Source organism: Rhinatrema bivittatum, chromosome 1 (genome assembly GCF_901001135.1).
Source record: "Rhinatrema bivittatum chromosome 1, aRhiBiv1.1, whole genome shotgun sequence".
Lineage (NCBI taxonomy): Eukaryota > Metazoa > Chordata > Amphibia > Gymnophiona > Rhinatrematidae > Rhinatrema > Rhinatrema bivittatum.
Window position 1 is genome coordinate 158105899 of NC_042615.1, and position 19355 is coordinate 158125253.

The window sequence follows — 19355 nt, forward strand, 5'->3', positions numbered from 1 at the left end:
AAGCTAGATGGCAGGAGACTAGGAATAGAGCTTTTTTCTTGGTTGCCCCTTTCTTGTGGAAATTTGCCAATTACGGGAATATATGTGCCTTTCGTAAGCATACATTTGTTGGGCTTTTGGGTGAGGGTTTTAATTGTTTATGCTGTATGTCTTTGGTTTTATAATGTGTATGTTATATTGTAAACCATTCAGAACAGATGTCTGATATTTGGGTGGGTAAGAAATTACTGTAAATAAATCTGCTAGAGTGCAGGTACGTTTCCCCCAGCAGTGAATGTGATTTCTGTACAGAGTTTTAGATGATTGACTAAAGGATTTTGGTTGATTCCATGATTTTCTGCCACATGGCCCAGGCCTCTGTTTGTAGGGTGTGCTTGTAGTGCTTAATAATAATTATGATGTTGATAATAATAATAATAATAAAGGCTTTGCACATGCTGCAGTGTATAACTGAATGTTTAAAATGACCTGGCATGTTTTTAAAAGCCCACATTTTGCTTTTAAAGCAAACACATTTTGACTTTTAAGTTTTATATCATCTGCACCCCTTTCTCAGTGGGCTGCATGGGCTACGTCGAGTAGAACTCCTGCTCGGCAGCATTACTGTGGATCCTGCCAGCAGCTGGTCTGCCCCTTTCATAAAGAAAATAAGGGTCCACATATTATTTGGATGAACCCATGGATTTCACACAGGTTTGTTGACTTGGTTTGAAAAAATTTTTTTTTATGTTGGAATATCCCTAAATGGCAGTGAGCCATGACATCAGCAGGCATTGTAAAGCTGTGGAAATATTCAACCAGATTTTTCAAAATATCACCTTGTCATTTTCTTGACTTTATTGCTTCCACTATTGATCTTATCCATAAGGCCTTTTCTTTCTTTGTCAAAATGTATTGTATTTTCTAAATTGTTCCTTCCTTGGAATAAAATGGTGCAAGCCTTTTTATTATGATCATGGCCACTGTTTTGTTTTGGTTTAATCTTTTCCCTGTGTCCAGACTTCAACTCCTCATGTTATATTTAGGCCTGACATGCTTCAGGGGCTTCTCATAAGCTGATGCTCAACAGTCCTTGTTTACCCAGATCAGGGGTCCTACAACTCGGTCCCTGAGGGTTACAAGCTAGTCAGAATTTCAGGATTTCCAGAATGAATATGGATGAGAGATATTTGCATATCATGGAGGCAGTGCATGCAAATAAATATAATACATATCCATTCTGGAAATCCTGAAAACCCAATTGGGTTGTGGCTCTCAAGGGTGGAATTTGGAGATCTCCTGACTTAGATCCATAATGGTGGGAGTGGATCAATAGGAGGAACTTTCAGAAACTTTAAACATCAATATAAAATGGGCAGGACTAAGGTAATTTCCTGATTGTCTGAGAAGACGTTATGGCTGTGTGCATACATTTTTATAGGCATAGAGTTTGGTTCTAGGTTTGAGTTAGCACCATCCCTCATACCCATTTAAAAGGATTTGTACTAATATTCTTGCAAGTATTGATTGGGAGAGATGGTCACCTGTTCACATGAAAATATTCAGAAGCTGCTTGTAAAGAACAATTCATTTATTAGGGAAAACCGTTTTTTTATTCCATTTTATTCAGTTACACATTCAAATATCTAATCCCCGAAACCTGAGTAGAATCAAGTTATGCTATTTGTTGAAGAGGTTCCACCCAGAATTAAAGAAGCCTGCTTTTCGGGGTGAGCACATGCATGTGCCAATGATCCACACACATGTGTGGATGTGAAAAAAACCCCAACTCTACTCCTGTCAGAGACCTCTCTTTATTTTCCCCGCATGATATATATCCTGTAAATTTGACGTGGCTAGTTCACCAAACAAAAAAAGTTATTGGGAGCACAGAAACACACAAAAGCGTTCTCATAAGCCTTCTTTTTCATTCAGAAATAGGCTAGCGAAAAAGAAACTCTAGATCACTGACAATTGTCTCAGTCCCTAGTTAATTCCACATGCTGCCATGGAGAGGATGGGGTTTGCAACAGGGGCACTGAAAAAAATAGCATAGCAATTCCTTACCCTGGTCCCTCACTATAGTAAAAGATAAAGTATCATGGCAACCATGTAAGTCAAAGAGATGTCTTCCTACTTCTGGCAGCTTAGAATTTTGATACAAGCAGCTTTGAATTAAGCAAAAGCATCAGGATCCCCATTTTCACTATGACAAGAGGCGGGTGGCAACTTATAGACTAACCAATTTGTTGAGGCATGAGCTTTCGAGGACAGAGCCCTCTTCGTCAGATGCATGTAGTACAGAGGTGGGGAAATTTATATATAATTAGTCTATAAGGTGGCACCCACCTCTTGTGGATCATTTCCACTATAATTTTTATTTCATTGATGAAGAAACATTTCATATTTACAGTAAGTGTTTGGAAGCTCCGCCTATACATCCACTCCCAAGCATTATGGGTCTTATGTACATCAGGCCACTACTGAGCTGCCCCTTATGAGAGTCTATTTTGGCCATCAGTGATATTGATGCTTTGCCGAAAGCAAAAATGTAACACAAAGAGTTGAGAAAATTCAGGGATTGAGGTTGTTTTAAAAACAAAACAAGAGGGTGTGGTCATAATGAAAGATACATGTTTTCTCTCAAATAAAAGTGTACAAATATATAAAAAATGAAATGTACAAAGGCCAAAAAAGAAAGGAAGCCTAGAGATGAGACCAACAAAGTCAAAGAAATGGGATAATTTGTTTTGGGGGGGTTTTTAAACTAGTTTTTAATGATTTTTGAAAAACAAACTGTAACGTACAGCATTTCAGTTTTAAGGTTCTACAACGTATGACAATTCATGCCAGATTCATCCCCTCCCACCTCTTTTCCAAACTTCAGTCCACTGTAAAGCTCTTTGTACTCCCACTTTTCAAAGGGTTTCCAGATTTTCTCAAGGTGGGTAGCTTTTTATCATAATTCCATAATTCTTATCCATTTGATACATTCCCCAGAGTCCCTTATATAACAGAGTATCCGGCACATGTGTTTTGTCCCTTCCCCCCCCTCCCCCCCGGTGAACACCTATCTCACATCTAGCTGCTAATCAGATTTGAATAATTAACCTTTTCTGATGATTCGTTTATTAGAGCGTTCAACAAGTAAAGCAAAGTGTTTAATTCTACTTTTATATCCGTATAATATTCTGCACGTTCTCCATAAACTTAGTAACAATAATGCATCCCCCACCAGATATATCCCATTGTACCCTCTCTCCCACAACCTCTTCAGCATCCTGCTGTAACATTTTTATATATTTTTGCTCATCCTATATGGTGTCGGATACCACCTATAATATACTTTATAAGTATTCTCAGCGAGGCTTGCTGACATTTTTTGATTTAGCCACTCTAATTCAAACGTTCTCTCCTTCCTCATCTTCCAGCATGCGACCCTAGGAATCTGTTAAAGATGTGAAAAAAAATATTTGCGATAAAAGCACAAAAGATAAAATCTGGTCTTTCCACTGTTGTTTGCCAAAACATTTCACAGAGAGGATATATTTTCCTCCATTTTGTTTGCAGTAAATTTTGATATAAGAAAATGGACAAATTAGTTGAACTCCAGCAGCATTCTCCCCATTGCCTGCATTCACAAATCCCTGGTTTTCGTCTTCTTTTATTAAGCTGAAAAAATCCTGCCCAACTTGTGGATTTCACCATTTTAGGACTTTTACCTGGGAATTCTCCTGCTAAAGGGCTTGGTAAATAGTTCTACCAACACGCCAGTTTTACTGAGCATTCACAAAACGATTCCAGAAGTGAATATTTTTTTCCTTTCTTTCATGTCTTTAGAATCTTGCTGCTGCTGTTTTAACTCTTATCACTTGAACAGTCACAACTGTTAGTGATTTAAAATGTGTGCCACAGCATTCTTGGGACGAGAGCTGCAAATTGAAACAAAGCTGAGCAGTCCTGGCACCCTAAAGATGCCATTAAATGTAGGAGAAATGAGATTTTGGTTTGTTTTTTTTGTTATAGCAGTTTAAAGAACTTATGTCTGTATTTCAAAGATACAATTAAAAAAAACAGGCTTTAAAATTGTATTTCAAGATAGTCTTACAGGTCTAAGAGTTCATGGAACATTAAGGAATGGAGGGACATAATTGGTTAACAGGGAAATAAGGATTTACAGGTATAGGAAGTAGTTCTTGTGCTTGAATAATGTGTACTAGTAATTCACATACTGTACCTGCCTGAAAGGTTGTCTGTTGTTGTGTCCTACTGATTGTTTCAGAGGGTGATGCCAGTTTGTTACCATGTAAGAAAACCTCAGCACTCCTGTAGATTAACAATCATGTTAGCCATATCTATAGACATTCCTTCAAGCTAAGGCCCATAAAGACACATTTTTTTAAATTAATGAGCAATTTGTGTGTGTGTGTGTGTGTGTGTATGTTTTGGATTAGACATTTATATTAAGGTTCTGAAAACTTGTTTAACATATCACCAACCAAAAATGCAACTTTTTGCATTTTTGTTATTTTATATATCTATAGGTGAATTTTAAAAGCCCGGCACGCAACAAAACCAGGAGATGCGCGCACAAGCTGTACCAGTGCATGCCGAGCAGGTCTTATAAGCGGACCATGTACTTGCGTATCTCCCACTGTGTGCACCAATAAAAAGTGAAGAAAAAGGGGCAGGGTATGGGTATGTCGGGGCCTGGCCAAGAGATGAGAACACAAATACTTATGCACACTGGTGTGCACCGGGGTCCCCTGCTGCGTAACTTTACGTCTGCTGTGGATGACGTGTAAGTCATAAAACAAATTTAGTCAAGTCAGTGGGATTTTAAGGGTCGGGGCTAACGGGGGGGAGGGGAGGGGAGGGGGGAAGCGTGGCTATTAAACTAAGGGGGTTGGAAGTCCTATCCCTTAACTGGACAAACTGGGAAAAGTAGCAATGGAGTTGGCGCGCATCCCTTGTAAAATTACCCCACTTACGCAGTAGCTGCGGCATGTGTGCATGTCCGTTGAAAACAGAGTGCACATTCAGGCTATTTTATTACGTGCGTGAATATACGCGCGTGTGTTATAAAATGACTGCGTCCTTGGGCGAGGGCCAACAAATGTGTGCGCGTGTATGCTTGCACATCTGTTTAAAAGTTACCATCTTAAAGGCGAATTTTAAAATCCCTGCACACGCCAAAGCCGGGAGATACGCTCAGAGGTTGGGCCAGCGCGTGCCATGTGGATTTTAAAAGGCGCACGAGTATGCGCGTATCTCTTAGTGCGTACATACAACTTTTTTTTTTTTTTTTTTTAAAGGGGCTGGGCATGGGCATTCCTGGATTTTTGAATGAAACCAGCACATAAGTATCTATGTGCACAAGTGTGCAGCTGTCCCCTACCGTGTATCTTTACTTCTGCTATGGTTGTCGTGTAAGTCATGAAACAAAATCTAGGCTATTCACTGGGGATTTAAGGGTTGAGGCTAACAGGGTAAAAGGAAGGCTATTTAACTGGGGGGGGGGGGGGGGGGGGAGTGTTAGAAAGTCCTATCCTTTACTTGGGTGAACTGGGAATGAACTGGGGAAACCGGTAATTGCGTTGGTGTGCATATCTACTAAAATTCCCCCACTTACACGGTAGAGGCAGCATTTGTGCGCACATTTACACGTGTACAGCCTATTTTATACCATGCTCGCATATATGCACATGTTATAAAATGGTCATGTCCATTGGCGTGAGCCAGCATACGCGTGTACGTGTGCACTGGAGCAACTGTTTAAAAGCTACCATCTTAGACTTTTTGCCTCACCAAGAGTGTACTTATTTAATCTTTCATTGACATGATTCAAACCTAAATTGCTAATTTTTTCTAGCTATGTGCAATTCATTTGTTGGGCTAGTAGCATTATCTTCATGTTCACATTGTAAGTGCTTAGAAAATCTGACAGGAAAAATGAATTTCCTGCTGCTTCCTGTTTTATTTATGGTTATAAATGGAAATTGTCTTTACCTTATGACTGTTCTTAAATATTGCATGGACAAGTGGAAAGCCTAAACAAGATATGGGATTGTGATTGTATTTGGTTGTGAATGTGTCAGGATGTGGGGGCAGGTAGGGAGGACTTGGAGCATGAGAGGGAAAAGAAATCCATTTTTTTAAATCCTGGGATATGTAGAAAATGGCTGAGAAAAATCAATTGCATTGTGTGCCCATACATTGAAATCCCTAGCAAACTGTCCACATATAATAAAGCATCAATCAATGGCAAGGAAGCTTTCATAATAAACAATGACATTGCACTGAACTCCAACTCCAGCTTAAATTTGAACTAAATCAGTTGAAAATGCAATTTAAAAGAATTTTTACAGTCGCTTTTTTCTTTTCAAAACAAAATCAGTGGGGAACCAAAACATTTTAAAAGTTTAATAATACATTTAAGTATGTTGTACCAAAGCATTTCAGTGTAGGGATGTGAATCGTTTTCCATATCGTCTTAACGATAGAAATCGTGTGGCAGGGCAAGAAAATCGTCTTAGGCACGATTTTTTAGTTAAAAAATCATTAAAAATCGTTTTTTCCGATTAGTGCGCACTAACGGGAGTTAGTGCGCACTAACTGGGAGTTAGTGCGCACTAACTGAAAATGATACAATTTGACACTTTTCAGGTCAGTTAAGGTCAGTTTAGGAATGAATATGTATTCCTATTGGCTGCCCTCTTATTTATTCATGTTACCAAGTTTCCTACTGACAGTATATGGGGGATGGGAAATGGAAACAGTTGGTAGCTTGACAAAACAAGTAATGTGATCAGTCAATGTGACTAGAACTTGTGCCCTAACCCTGATACCAGGGGTATTGTGATCTTCCTGCACACAGTGCCCTATCCCTATTAATACCAGGAGTGTTGTGATCTTCCTGCACACAGTGCCCTATCCCTAATACCATGGGTGTTGTGATCTTCCTGCACACAGTGCCCTATTCCTGATACTGGGGGTGTTGTGATCTTCCTGCACACAGTGCCCTATTCCTGATACCGGGGGTGTTGTGATCTTCTTGCACACATCCCGATATCAGGGATAGGGCACTGCGTGCAGGAAGATCACAACACTCCTGGTATTAATAGGGATAGGGCACTGCATGCAGGAAGATCACAACACTCCTGGTATTAATAGGGATAGGGCACTGCATGCAGGAAGATCACAACACCCCTGGTATCAGGGATAGGGCACTGTGTGCAGGAAGATCACAATACCCCGGAGGAGTGAGGGTCAGGCAGCTCCCCCCTGTCTGTGAAGCCAGCCTCTCACTAGTAATGCAGGGAGGGAGCTGTCTCAGACTTCACCATCCTCCCCCCCCCTTACCCACACACCATTCACTAGCTGGGACATGGGGGAAGTCAGGAGTGAGGGTCAGGCAGCTCCCCCCTGTCTGTGAAGCCAGCCTCTCACTAGTAATGCAGGGAGGGAGCTGTCTCAGACTTCACCATCCACCCCCCCCCCCTCACCCACACACCATTCACTAGCTGGGACATGGGGGAAGTCAGGAGTGAGGGACAGGCAGCTCCCCCCTGTCTGTGAAGCCAGCCTCTCACTAGTAATGCAGGGAGGGAGCTGTCTCAGACTTCACCATCCTCCCTCCCCCCCCCCTCACCCACACACCATTCACTAGCTGGGACATGGGGGAAGTCAGGAGTGAGGGTCAGGCAGCTCCCCCCTGTCTGTGAAGCCAGCCTCTCACTAGTAATGCAGGGAGGGAGCTGTCTCAGACTTCACCATCCCCCCCCCCCCCCCCCTCACCCACACACCATTCACTAGCTGGGACATGGGGGAAGTCAGGAGTGAGGGTCAGGCAGCTCCCCCCTGTCTGCGAAGCCAGCCTCTCACTAGTAATGCAGGGAGGGAGCTGTCTCAGACTTCACCATCCTCCCCCCCCCCCCCACACCCACACACCCTTCACTAGCTGGGACATGGGGGAAGTCAGGAGTGAGGGTCAGGCAGCTCCCCCCTGTCTGTGAAGCCAGCCTCTCACTAGTAATGCAGGGAGGGAGCTGTCTCAGACTTCACCATCCTCCCCCCCCCCCCTCCCCCACACACCATTCACTAGCTGGGACATGGGGGAAGTCAGGAGTGAGGGTCAGGCAGCTCCCCCCTGTCTGTGAAGCCAGCCTCTCACTAGTAATGCAGGGAGGGAGCTGTCTCAGACTTCACCATCCACCCCCTCCCCCCCCCCTCACCCACACACCATTCACTAGCTGGGACATGGGGGAAGTCAGGAGTGAGGGTCAGGCAGCTCCCCCCTGTCTGTGAAGCCAGCCTCTCACTAGTAATGCAGGGAGGGAGCTGTCTCAGACTTCACCATCCTCCCCCCCCCCCCTCACCCACACACCATTCACTAGCTGGGACATGGGGGAAGTCAGGAGTGAGGGTCAGGCAGCTCCCCCCAGTCTGTGAAGCCAGCCTCTCACTAGTAATGCAGGGAGGGAGCTGTCTCAGACTGGTATCAGGGTTAGGGCACTGTGTGCAGGAAGATCACAACACTCCTGGTATTAATAGGGATAGGGCACTGTAAGAGATGACTGTAGTAGATTGAATAAAGATCTGATGTTTCTGCTCTCCTCACACCAAACAAAAACAACACACAAGCAGAGAAGCCCTTCTTACAAAGCTGAGCTAGTGAGTTAAGTAGGAGGAAAAGTAAACATACTGGTGCCAGTGTGGCTACTTAAAAAATACACTTACCAACAATCAATTACATATATTTGAACTGTGTACAGTTCCAGCCAGGACCACCTTTCTAAAATGCACAGTGATTTGGCAAATTCAACATGCACTAGCATTTCAGGTGCCTGCTAACAAAAATAATAAACAAACAAGTTCTAGTCACGTGAGTGCTGATCATTACATTACTTTTTTTGTCAAGCTTCCAACTGTTTCCATTTCACATCCCCCCAACCATATTGGTAACATCAATAGATAAGAGCACAGCCAGCCAATAGGAATACATACATACATATTCATTCCTAAGTGACCTTTACTGACCTGGGAAGTGTGAACACTTTGTTTCATTTTCTGTTGGTGTTCGTTAGTTTCCAGTTCCATTTCCCATCCCCCCAACCATCACCTCAGTGGTAACCTTGGTAACATCAATAGATAAGAGGGCAGCCAGCCAATAGGAACACATATTCATTCCTAACTGACCTTCAGTGACCTGGAAAGTGTTTATTTGTATCATTTTCAGTTAGTGCGCACTAAATCGAGTTAGTGCACACTAACGGGGAGTTAGTGCGCACTAACTCGAGTTAGTGCGCACTAACACGATTTAACGATTTTTAACGATAAATCGTTAGAATTTCTATTGTATCGTGTTCTATAACGATTTAAGACGATATAAACATTATCGGACGATAATTTTAATCGTTGAAAAACGATTCACATCCCTATTTCAGTGTATGGTCCAATTTATGAAGGCACTTGGCCTTTAGCATTGTGCCTCACAACACAACTATTAGGCCTTGTTTAATTTTTTTATTTTTTTTTTACATAAGCACAGTACAGGAAGTACTTTTTGAATAAGTCCCAGTGTGTGCACTGAAACACTTTAAGAAAATGGTTGAGAAAAATCTAGCATTGTACTTTGTCAGAATCATGTGACCATGTGTCAAGATCTGTCTTGCATCATGAGGTGCTAATCAATAGCAGGGCAGGACTATTATTAGCTGGTGACAACATAATGTACTCTAATTCAACTGAAACATTCATAAAGGTGCATGTTAAAGGATTGCTATGCATTTTTCACTATAGGCATTGTATTTTATAAAACACCAAGGGCCGGCATTGAAATATATCAAGTGTTAGAATTCAGTTCTGTAACATTCCTGAGATATATGAATAATCAACTTTCCTGAAATATTTTTACCAGTGCTACAAAAAACGTATTTGATCTAGTTTAGGGAATATGTAACTTTATCATGGAGAGATTATTTCTGTTAATCATTTTTGCATACATTTTGAAATACGCAAAGTACAGACCTTAATCCATGCCTTGTCATGAATTATGGCCTATATATACGCACTGTAGTAAATAACCAGGAAATGCTGAACCTGATAGACACAAGTCTTAATCCATGTAGCCCATACAATATTTTATTTATTAAAAACATTTGTTAACCCCCCCTCCCCAAAGGACTGTACAAAGCAATGTATAATAGCATAAAGTATACAAATCATAAAATTTACAAATTGCATAATACACCAACAAAATAAAAAAATCTAATAAAACCATAAAAACCAAAAACTATAATTATGTGACAAAAAATGAAACTATAAAACAAAACATATATAATATAATATGCTTAGTGCCACGTGTTGTCTGTAGGCAGCTGGTGGGGTTTGGCCAGCAGGAGAAGGATCCATAACCAAACCAGGACTCTGGGTTTTGTTTTTGTTTTTTTAAGAAATTGTTGCTTAGTAGTTGGTGGGGGGTTGGAGGATCTGGAATATCCACGAATCCATAATGAAGTAAGGGCTGGAGTAGGAGGTGTTTGGGGGATGTCTGGGCTGGGGGGTATCCTTTTCTTTAAGTAGGTTTGGGGATAATTTTTGTTTGTTTTTTTAGGTTTTTGAAGTTTTTGCCTTTATTTCATTTTTGATAATGGGAGGAGGGTCAGAGTGTGATGGGGTTAAGATGGGAGGGCAGAGTGTACTGAGGTCAGGTTGAGGAGGGATAGCAGAGTGTGCTGGGCTGGGCCAGTGAGAGGGGAAAAGAGTACTGGGGCTGGGCCTTTGAGAAGATAAGGGGGGAAAGGAGACCATGAGATGGAGCTGGGGAGGGAGATCAGAGAGTGCTGTGGGTGGGCCATTGAGGGGGGCAGGGAGTTCTGGGGTAGGCCTAGGGAAGGGGGATGAAAACGTGCTGGGAAATAGCTAAGGAAATGGAAGGAAATGCAGGGTAGGGCAGAAGAGGGTGGAAGGGGAGTGCTGGGTTCAAATGGGGAAAAAGGACAGTGAATAGAGCTTCCTGAGAATTCCAGTGGTCCACACCATAACTAACTTGAGTTGTGCCCATTTTACTGTCATATCGTGTTTCCCTTATTACTTTTCTTTTATATAAATGTTTCACTAAAATATCAGCAAGCGTGAACAATTATGTTTGTCGTTAAAATCAGAACTAAATAAAATTGAGTTCTGATTTTAACACTATCTTTTTAATATAATTTGTTGTTTTTGTGTTTTGATCAGGTTTCAGCAAGCTTTGAATGATTTTGACATAATGACAGCAGAGGATTCTACTGCTATGATGAGTAACGATTCTTCCAACGTGTCTGCATCCAAAGTTCATGAAGGTGTATCTGGTGCACCTAATGAGGCTGCCCTGTTGGCACTAATGGAACGTACTGGGTACAGCATGGTTCAGGAGAATGGCCAAAGGAAATATGGAGGCCCTCCCCCTGATTGGGAAGGGCTACACCCTCCCCGTGGATGTGAAGTCTTTGTCGGCAAAATTCCCCGTGACGTGTATGAAGATGAGTTGGTCCCAGTCTTTGAATCAGTGGGACGTATCTATGAAATGCGTCTAATGATGGACTTTGACGGAAAAAACCGTGGTTATGCATTTGTTATGTACACCCACAAGCATGAGGCCAAACGGGCCGTCAGAGAACTGAACAATTATGAGATCCGTCCAGGAAGGCTTCTAGGGGTTTGCTGCAGTGTGGATAACTGCAGGCTGTTCATTGGAGGCATTCCCAAGATGAAAAAAAGAGAAGAGATACTAGAAGAAATTTCCAAGGTGACAGAGGGAGTACTTGATGTTATTGTTTATGCTAGTGCAGCAGATAAGATGAAAAATCGAGGCTTTGCCTTTGTAGAATATGAAAGTCATCGTGCAGCTGCCATGGCAAGACGGAAGCTAATGCCTGGAAGAATCCAACTGTGGGGCCACCAGATAGCAGTTGACTGGGCAGAACCTGAGATAGATGTCGATGAAGATGTGATGGAGACAGTTAAGATTCTATATGTGAGAAATTTAATGATTGAAACCACAGAGGATACAATTAAAAAGAGCTTTGGCCAATTCAATCCGGGATGCGTAGAACGTGTGAAAAAAATCCGTGATTATGCTTTTGTACATTTCACAAGCCGGGATGATGCAGTTCATGCCATGAGAAAGCTTAATGGCGTTGAACTTGAAGGATCTTGTATTGAAGTTACCTTGGCCAAGCCAGTAGATAAAGAGCAGTATACCCGCTACCAGAAAGCAGCTAAAGGAGGAGCACCAGCAACAGCAACAGAAGTAACTCAACCAAATTATGTTTACTCTTGTGATCCTTATACATTAGCATACTATGGATATCCATACAATGCTCTCATTGGTCCCAACAGAGATTACTTTGTGAAAGGTTGGTTACCAAAACTTGCTTTTGTGCATGCTACTATGTCTTAAATAGAGCAATTCTGATATGTTTAAACAGTGCTATGATTCTATTAATGTTAATGAATTTCACTGTGCTCAGAGCATTTACATTTGAATGTCATTGTTACTAACCTAATGGTATATCATCATGACATGTTAATCAAGTCCTGCTTTTTCCTCATCCCAACACAGTCTGGTGTGTTTTGTCCTATAAAATGTATTGGAATGAGTAATAGGAAACCAGGATTGCAGTGGCATCTCATGATTTGGAGTTAGTATAGCAATATTGGAATTCAGAGAAACAAAGACTAAGCATATCAAAAGCAGACTCAATAAGAAAGGATATAGAGACTGAATAATAAAAATAAGAATGCAGAATGAATGCAATATAGGAGTCATTATTGTTTTCAAATTAGACATTTTCTTGTGATGGAATCTTGTATTTTGTAGGGGAGATATCAGATTTTAGATTTATGTGACTATTTTAGGAAAAATCAAGGCACTCGATTTTCTTTCCTTCTGATTTCTTTTTCTTTCTCTTCATTTATATATTAATTTAAGAGATCACCTTAAAATTAAAAACTATGCTTATTCTTTAAAAGCAGTCTTTTGAAATTTAACTCTGTCAGGCTGTATGAAAACTTTAGGCACTCCTGCTCCAACTGATACAACCTCAAAATGGTACAAGATTAAACATAACATCTTTCTGCAATTTTAAATGCAAAATTACTATTTATTTACGGATTTTAATTGAAATAATAAAAAAGTGATTATGGAATTTACAAAAGTTTGGACAACTTCCAGTTTATTCATTACAACTTTGTTAATATGGCTCAAAAGGTTGTTTGACATGTTAGCCCTTCAATTAATCGGGAGAAAACAAGTTTATATTTGAACAAATACTCTGACAACTTCTCAGGTTGTTATTGTTCTGTCTATTTTCAACAGTCATGGGCTCCTTTAAGCAAAAGTTGTTCGAGCATTTGAAAATGAAGATCATTCATTCTTACAAAGCAGGGGGAGGCTAGGGATGTGAATCGTTTTTTGACGATTTAAAATATCGTCCGATATATTTTAAATCGTCAAAAATCGTTAGAGGCGCGATACAATAGGAATTCCCCCGATTTATCGTCAAAAATCGTAAATCGGGGGAGGGGAGGGCGGGAAAACCGGCACACTAAAACAACCCTAAAACCCACCCCGACCCTTTAAAATAAATCCCCCACCCTCCCGAACCCCCCAAAAATGTTTTAAATTACCTGGGGTCCAGTGGGGGGGTCCCGGTGTGATCTTGCACTCTTGGGCCATGGCTGCGTTAATAGAAATGGCACCGGCGCTACCTTTGCCCTGTCATATGACAGGGCAAAGGTAGCGCCGGCACTCGTGCCATATTGCAAAATGGCGCCGTATCGGCGCCATTTTGCAATATGGCAATACGGCCATTCGGCCGGCGCCATTTTGCAATATGGCACGAGTGCAGGAGGTCACTTCCGGACCCCCGCTGGACTTTTGGCAAGTCTTGTGGGGGTCAGGAAGCCCCCCAAGCTGGCCAAAAGTCTCTGGGGGTCCAGCGGGGGTCCGGGAGCGATCTCCTGCGCTCGTGACGTCGGGGGACAGGAACCAAAATGGTGCCGGCGCTACCTTTGCCCTGTCATATGACAGGGCAAAGGTAGCGCCGGCGCCATTTCTATTAACGCAGCCGTGGCCCAAGAGTGCAAGATCACACCGGGACCCCCCCCCCCCACTGGACCCCAGGTAATTTAAAACATTTTGGGGGGGGTTCGGGAGGGTGGGGGATTTATTTTAAAGGGTCGGGGTGGGTTTTAGGGTTGTTTTAGTGTGCCGGTTTTCCCGCCCTCCCCCGATTTACGATTTAAACAATTTAAAAAAAAACAAAACCGCGACGATCAGATTCCCTCCCCCCCCAGCCAAAATCGATCGTTAAGACGATCGATCACACGATTCACATCTCTAGAGGCTATGAAAAGTTCCTAAACATTTCCAGCTAACAATTTTAGCTGTTAGAAGCATTAAGAAATGGATGTTACCTGGAACTGTTGAAGTCAAGGCAAGATCAAGAAGACCATGAAAAATCATGATAGAACTGCCCAAAAACAGATCAATGCAAATGACCCCATAAAAAGTATAGCTGGCACTGAAATAGTTATATATGCAATACTGTAGTGTGCGCTTGTGAGCAACAGAGCTGTCAGAACAAAAGCTTTTTTACAACCTCATCACAAAAATCATTGTCTAAAGTATGCAAAACAAAACCTTGATATGCCTGAAACGTTTTGGAACAAAATGCTTTGGAGCGATGAAATTGAATTGTTCGGCCACAACCATACAAGACACTGTAACATCCATTTCTTAGTAATGTTTCTGGCAGTTGAAATTGATAGCTGGAAGAGTTAAAAGATTTTTTATAGCCTTCCCCTGCTTTGTCAAAATAAATTATCTTCATTTTCAAATACTGAGCTGTTTAGAGGAGTCCATCTTTTTTAAAGTAAACAACAACAATCATAGCCTGAGAAGTTAATTGGGTCAGACTATTTATTCAACCATAGAATCATCTTCACTTGACTAATTGAAGATCTAATGAGTCAATCAACTTTTTGGGCCATATTAGCAACATTATTTTAAGTAGTAATGAATCAACTGGAAGGGTGTTCAAACTTTTGCACATGCTTTATTCACTATTTTAGTTTTTTCAGTCTATTAACATCAGCAAATAATTATTTTGTGTTAAAAATTGCAAAAATATATCAATTTTTTAACTATCTACCTTATTGAAGTTGTCAGCTTCTGTTCATTTAGAGATTCATTGAAGCATACAGTTAGACCAGGATGCCTAAACTTTTGCACACAACTGTACATGCTATACCTATGAAAATGTAATTGATTGAAATCATGCAACTATAAACTTTTCTCAGAGATCTGCTTCATACTATAACACAATCTTTTTCTTTTTTTGCTAGCACTAATAACAGTAATGCCAATGCATCATTTTTTTTTCTGCTGACTTACTCTACAACTATGACAGTGCACAGCAAAGGATACTGGAATTTGAAAGTCCAGATAAGTTTTAGCTGTGTAAATCATTATCAGTCTAAAACTTAACAGAATAAAAAAGGGGAAGGGCAGGGGCATTTTGGGGGCATGGCTTAAATTCACCCAGCTAGTCCGAACATTCAACACTAGCCTGCAAAAGTTAAATGGCTAACTGGTCAAAAATTTGCAGACCTAAAAACAAATAATGTCCGAGCAGTGACCAGTCACCTCCATTTACCTTCCCAAAAAAGAATAAGAGATTGTAGCTGGTAGGCCTCCCTCCCCTCTACTGCCCCCAAAGAAGAATTTAAAAAATTGCATTCTGTAAAGCTGGCGGGGAAATCCCCTCCCACCCCTGAAGAAGAATAAAAGATTACAGTCCATGGGACCAGCAGGGCTTGCAGGAATCTCCGCGCCCCCCCCCCCCCCCCCCCGCCCCTTTGCCCCTGAAGGAGAATAACAAACTGTCACCACAGACTCCAATTCCTCCACTCCCCCTCAAACTAAAAAATGGTAAAAAAAAAATAAAATAAATAATAAAAAGCTCAGCAGGAGAAGGAGGGGCACATACCTCCCACTGCTGGGCCGAATAGTACATTTTTGTAGAGGTTCAGCTGTATGGTCATGTATTCATTTATTCGTCCCACTGCTGCTGAGCAGACCTGTGATTAGTCTGTTCAATTGCTCAGCAGCAGTGGGAGGTACGTACCAATCACAGGTCTTCCTCAGCAGCAGTGGGAGGTACGTACCAATCACAGGCCTGCTCAGCAGCAGTGGGAGGTACGTACTAATCACAGGTCTGCTCAGCAGCAGTGGGAGGTACGTACCAATCACAGGTCTTCCTCAGCAGCAGTGGGAGGTACGTACCAATCACAGGTCTTCCTCAGCAGCAGTGGGAGGTACGTACCAATCACAGGCCTGCTCAGCAGCAGTGGGAGGTACGTACCAATCACAGGTCTTCCTCAGCAGCAGTGGGAGGTACGTACCAATCATAGGTCTTCCTCAGCAGCAGTGGGAGGTATGTACCAATCACAGGTCTTCCTCAGCAGCAGTGGGAGGTACGTACCAATCACAGGTCTTTCTCAGCAGCAGTGGGAGGTATGTACCAATCACAGGTCTTCCTCAGTAGCAGTGGGAGGTATGTACCAATCACAGGTCTGCTCAGCAGCAGTGGGAGGTACGTACCAATCACAGGTCTTCCTCAGCAGCAGTGGGGTGAATAAATGAATAGTAACACACAGGCATTTATTGTGCAGTCCAGCAGGAGGAGTCACATGCCTCTTTTTCTGGGCTTTTTCATAATTTTTGAGCTTTGGGGAGTGGAGGAATCGGAAGCTTGTGGCTACAATTTGTTGTTCTCCTTCAGGGGGCAAAGTAGGGAGGGAAGGTGGGAGATTCCTGCAGGTCCTACTGGTCCCATGGACTGAAATCTTTTATTCTTCATCAGGGGTGGGAGGGGGTTCCCCCACTGGCTTTCCAGAATACAATTTTTTTTATTCCTCTTTGGTGTAGGTGTGGGAGGGGCCCGTCAGCTACAATCTCTTCTTCCTATTCTTTTTCAGCCTTTTTGGCAGTTTGGGGGCGGGGAGGAGGAATGGAGGAATTGGACTCAGTGGCTAAATATTTTTTATTCTTCAGGGGCAGGGAGAACCTGCTGGCTCTGCGAGTTACCATTTTTTATTCTAGTCATCTTGCCCGGGGCGGGGGACTGGCCAGCATCACAGGCTTCAGTTTTGTGTTAATTTTTGGGAGCGGGAGTCCCTGACCGATCTGTGGGTTAAAATGTTTTTATTCCTCGAGGGTGGAATGGTGCCATGGGCTTCAGTTTTTTATTCATCTTGAAGAGTGGGTTGGGGCCTCCAGGAGCCACCGCCCCCTCAATGTTTTATTCATCTTCGGGGAGGAAACCCACTGATTCACTACAGTTTTCTTCATTTTGAGAAAGGAGGGGGGCAATCTGTACTACCAGGTTTTTTTTTCTGTTTGTTTTTTTTTTTTGTGGGTTTTTATTTTTTTGTTTTTTAATTAAGCAAATATTCAATAAGTTGGTGAATATACTTTAGCCAAATATATTCAGCGAGAGATTTGTCTGGCCGAATACTCAGCTAAAGCTATCTGGGTAACTTTATCTGGAAAACATTGCTGCTCATTGCCTTATTGTATATCGACCCCTCTACCGCACTTCTGAATGTGGTAGCACGGTAGTGGGAACCCAACTGAGCACATCGCTGCAGGCATGAAATCCCTGCAGTCAAGTCACATGAGCAGCCAGGCTCCCACTGTTGCCGTACCACATTAAAATCAGAAGGGCTGACTTTTTAAAAAATGGACACTGTTTTTGCAAAGTCACCGCTTCCTGCAGTGAGCGATTGCAGCGGTAATTTACAGTAATACTCTCTTAAACAGTCTATTCCAATTACTATTCCAATATTCAGTTGTGCTTTGTTGTTCAGCCACAGGCAAATCATCCTGCTGTATGGCAAAAGCATAATTGCTAGAGATGTGAATCTTGTCCTCGATCGTCTTAACGATCGATTTCGGCTGGGAGGGGGAGGGAATCGTATTGTTGCCGTTTGGGTGGGTAAAGTATCGTGAAAATCGTTAAAATCATGAGCCGGCACACTAAAACCCCCTAAAACCCACCCCCAACCCTTTAAATTAAATCCCCCACCCTCCCGAACCCCCCCCCCAAATGCTTTAAATTACCTGGGGTTCCAGCGGCGGTCCGGAACGGCGGCGGTCTTATTTCTTGCTCTACTTAATTTTTTCCCTAATATATTTCATTAGCTTAGCTCCAGCTGAGTTTGCCCAAAGGTGGCTAACTGCACTGTTTGTGTAAGACAGGTTTATCCAACTCCTGTGTCCCGCTTCTCTTAAGGAAATCAAAGCTGCATCTGTGCTTTAAATTACCTGGGGATCCAGCGACGGTCCGGAACGGCGGCGGTCCGGAACGGCCCCCTCAATTGAATCGTGTTGTCTTCAGCCGGCGCCATTTTCCAAAATGGCGGCGCAAAATGGCGGCGGCCATAGACCAACACGATTCGACTGCAGGAGGTCGTTCCGGACCCCCGCTGGACTTTTGGCAAGTCTTGTGGGGGTCAGGAGGCCCCCCCAAGCTGGCCAAAAGTTCCTGGGGGTCCAGCAGGGGTCCGGGAGCGATTTCCTGCCGCGAATCGTTTTCCGTACGGTCCGGAACCCCCGCTGAACGACCTCCTGCAGTCGATCTCCTGCCGGCGCCATTTTCCGTACGGAAAACGATTCGCGGCAGGAAATCGCTCCCGGACCCCCGCTGGACCCCCAGGAACTTTTGGCCAGCTTGGGGGGGCCTCCTGACCCCCACAAGACTTGCCAAAAGTCCAGCGGGTGTCCGGAACGACCTCCTGCAGTCGAATCGTGTTGGTCTATGGCCGCCGCCATTTTGGAAAATGGCGCCGGCTGAAGACAACACGATTCAATTGCAGGAGGCTGTTCTGGACCGCCGCCGTTCCGGACCGCCGCTGGATCCCCAGGTAATTTAAAGCATTTGGGGGGGGGTTCGGGAGGGTGGGGGATTTAATTTAAAGGGTCGGGGGTGGGTTTTAGGGGGTTTTAGTGTGCCGGTTTTCCTGCCCTCCCCCTTCCCCCGATTTACGATTTTTTGACGATAAATCGGGGGAATTGGTATTGTATCGTGGCCCTAACGATTTTTGACGATTTAAAATATATCGGACGATATTTTAAATCATCAAAAAACGATTCACATCCCTAATAATTGCTGTGATGCAGTGAGGGAAGAGACATAGTAAAGAAAACAATGAATTGCCGCTTTAATTTTATCATGAGATTAGGTTTCTCTCCCTCTCCCCATTCCACTCCCAAACACTCCTAGTAGGACTCAGTGGAGAAGAGAACTCTTATCAGTGAGCACCTTGTA

At 42.9% G+C, this 19355-nt stretch overlaps 1 protein-coding gene across 12 annotated transcripts in view; it reads left to right on the top strand.

Moving 5' to 3' along the window:
* The window catches only part of RBM47 (RNA binding motif protein 47), a 363750-nt gene that overhangs the window by 322324 nt on the left and 22071 nt on the right, over positions 1-19355 (top strand). For all 12 annotated transcript variants that reach the window (XM_029589034.1, XM_029589008.1, XM_029589049.1 and 9 more), the window contains one exon: positions 11218-12377. In XM_029589034.1, coding sequence (XP_029444894.1) covers positions 11218-12377 — 1160 coding nt within the window. The remainder of the gene's footprint in view (positions 1-11217; positions 12378-19355) is intronic.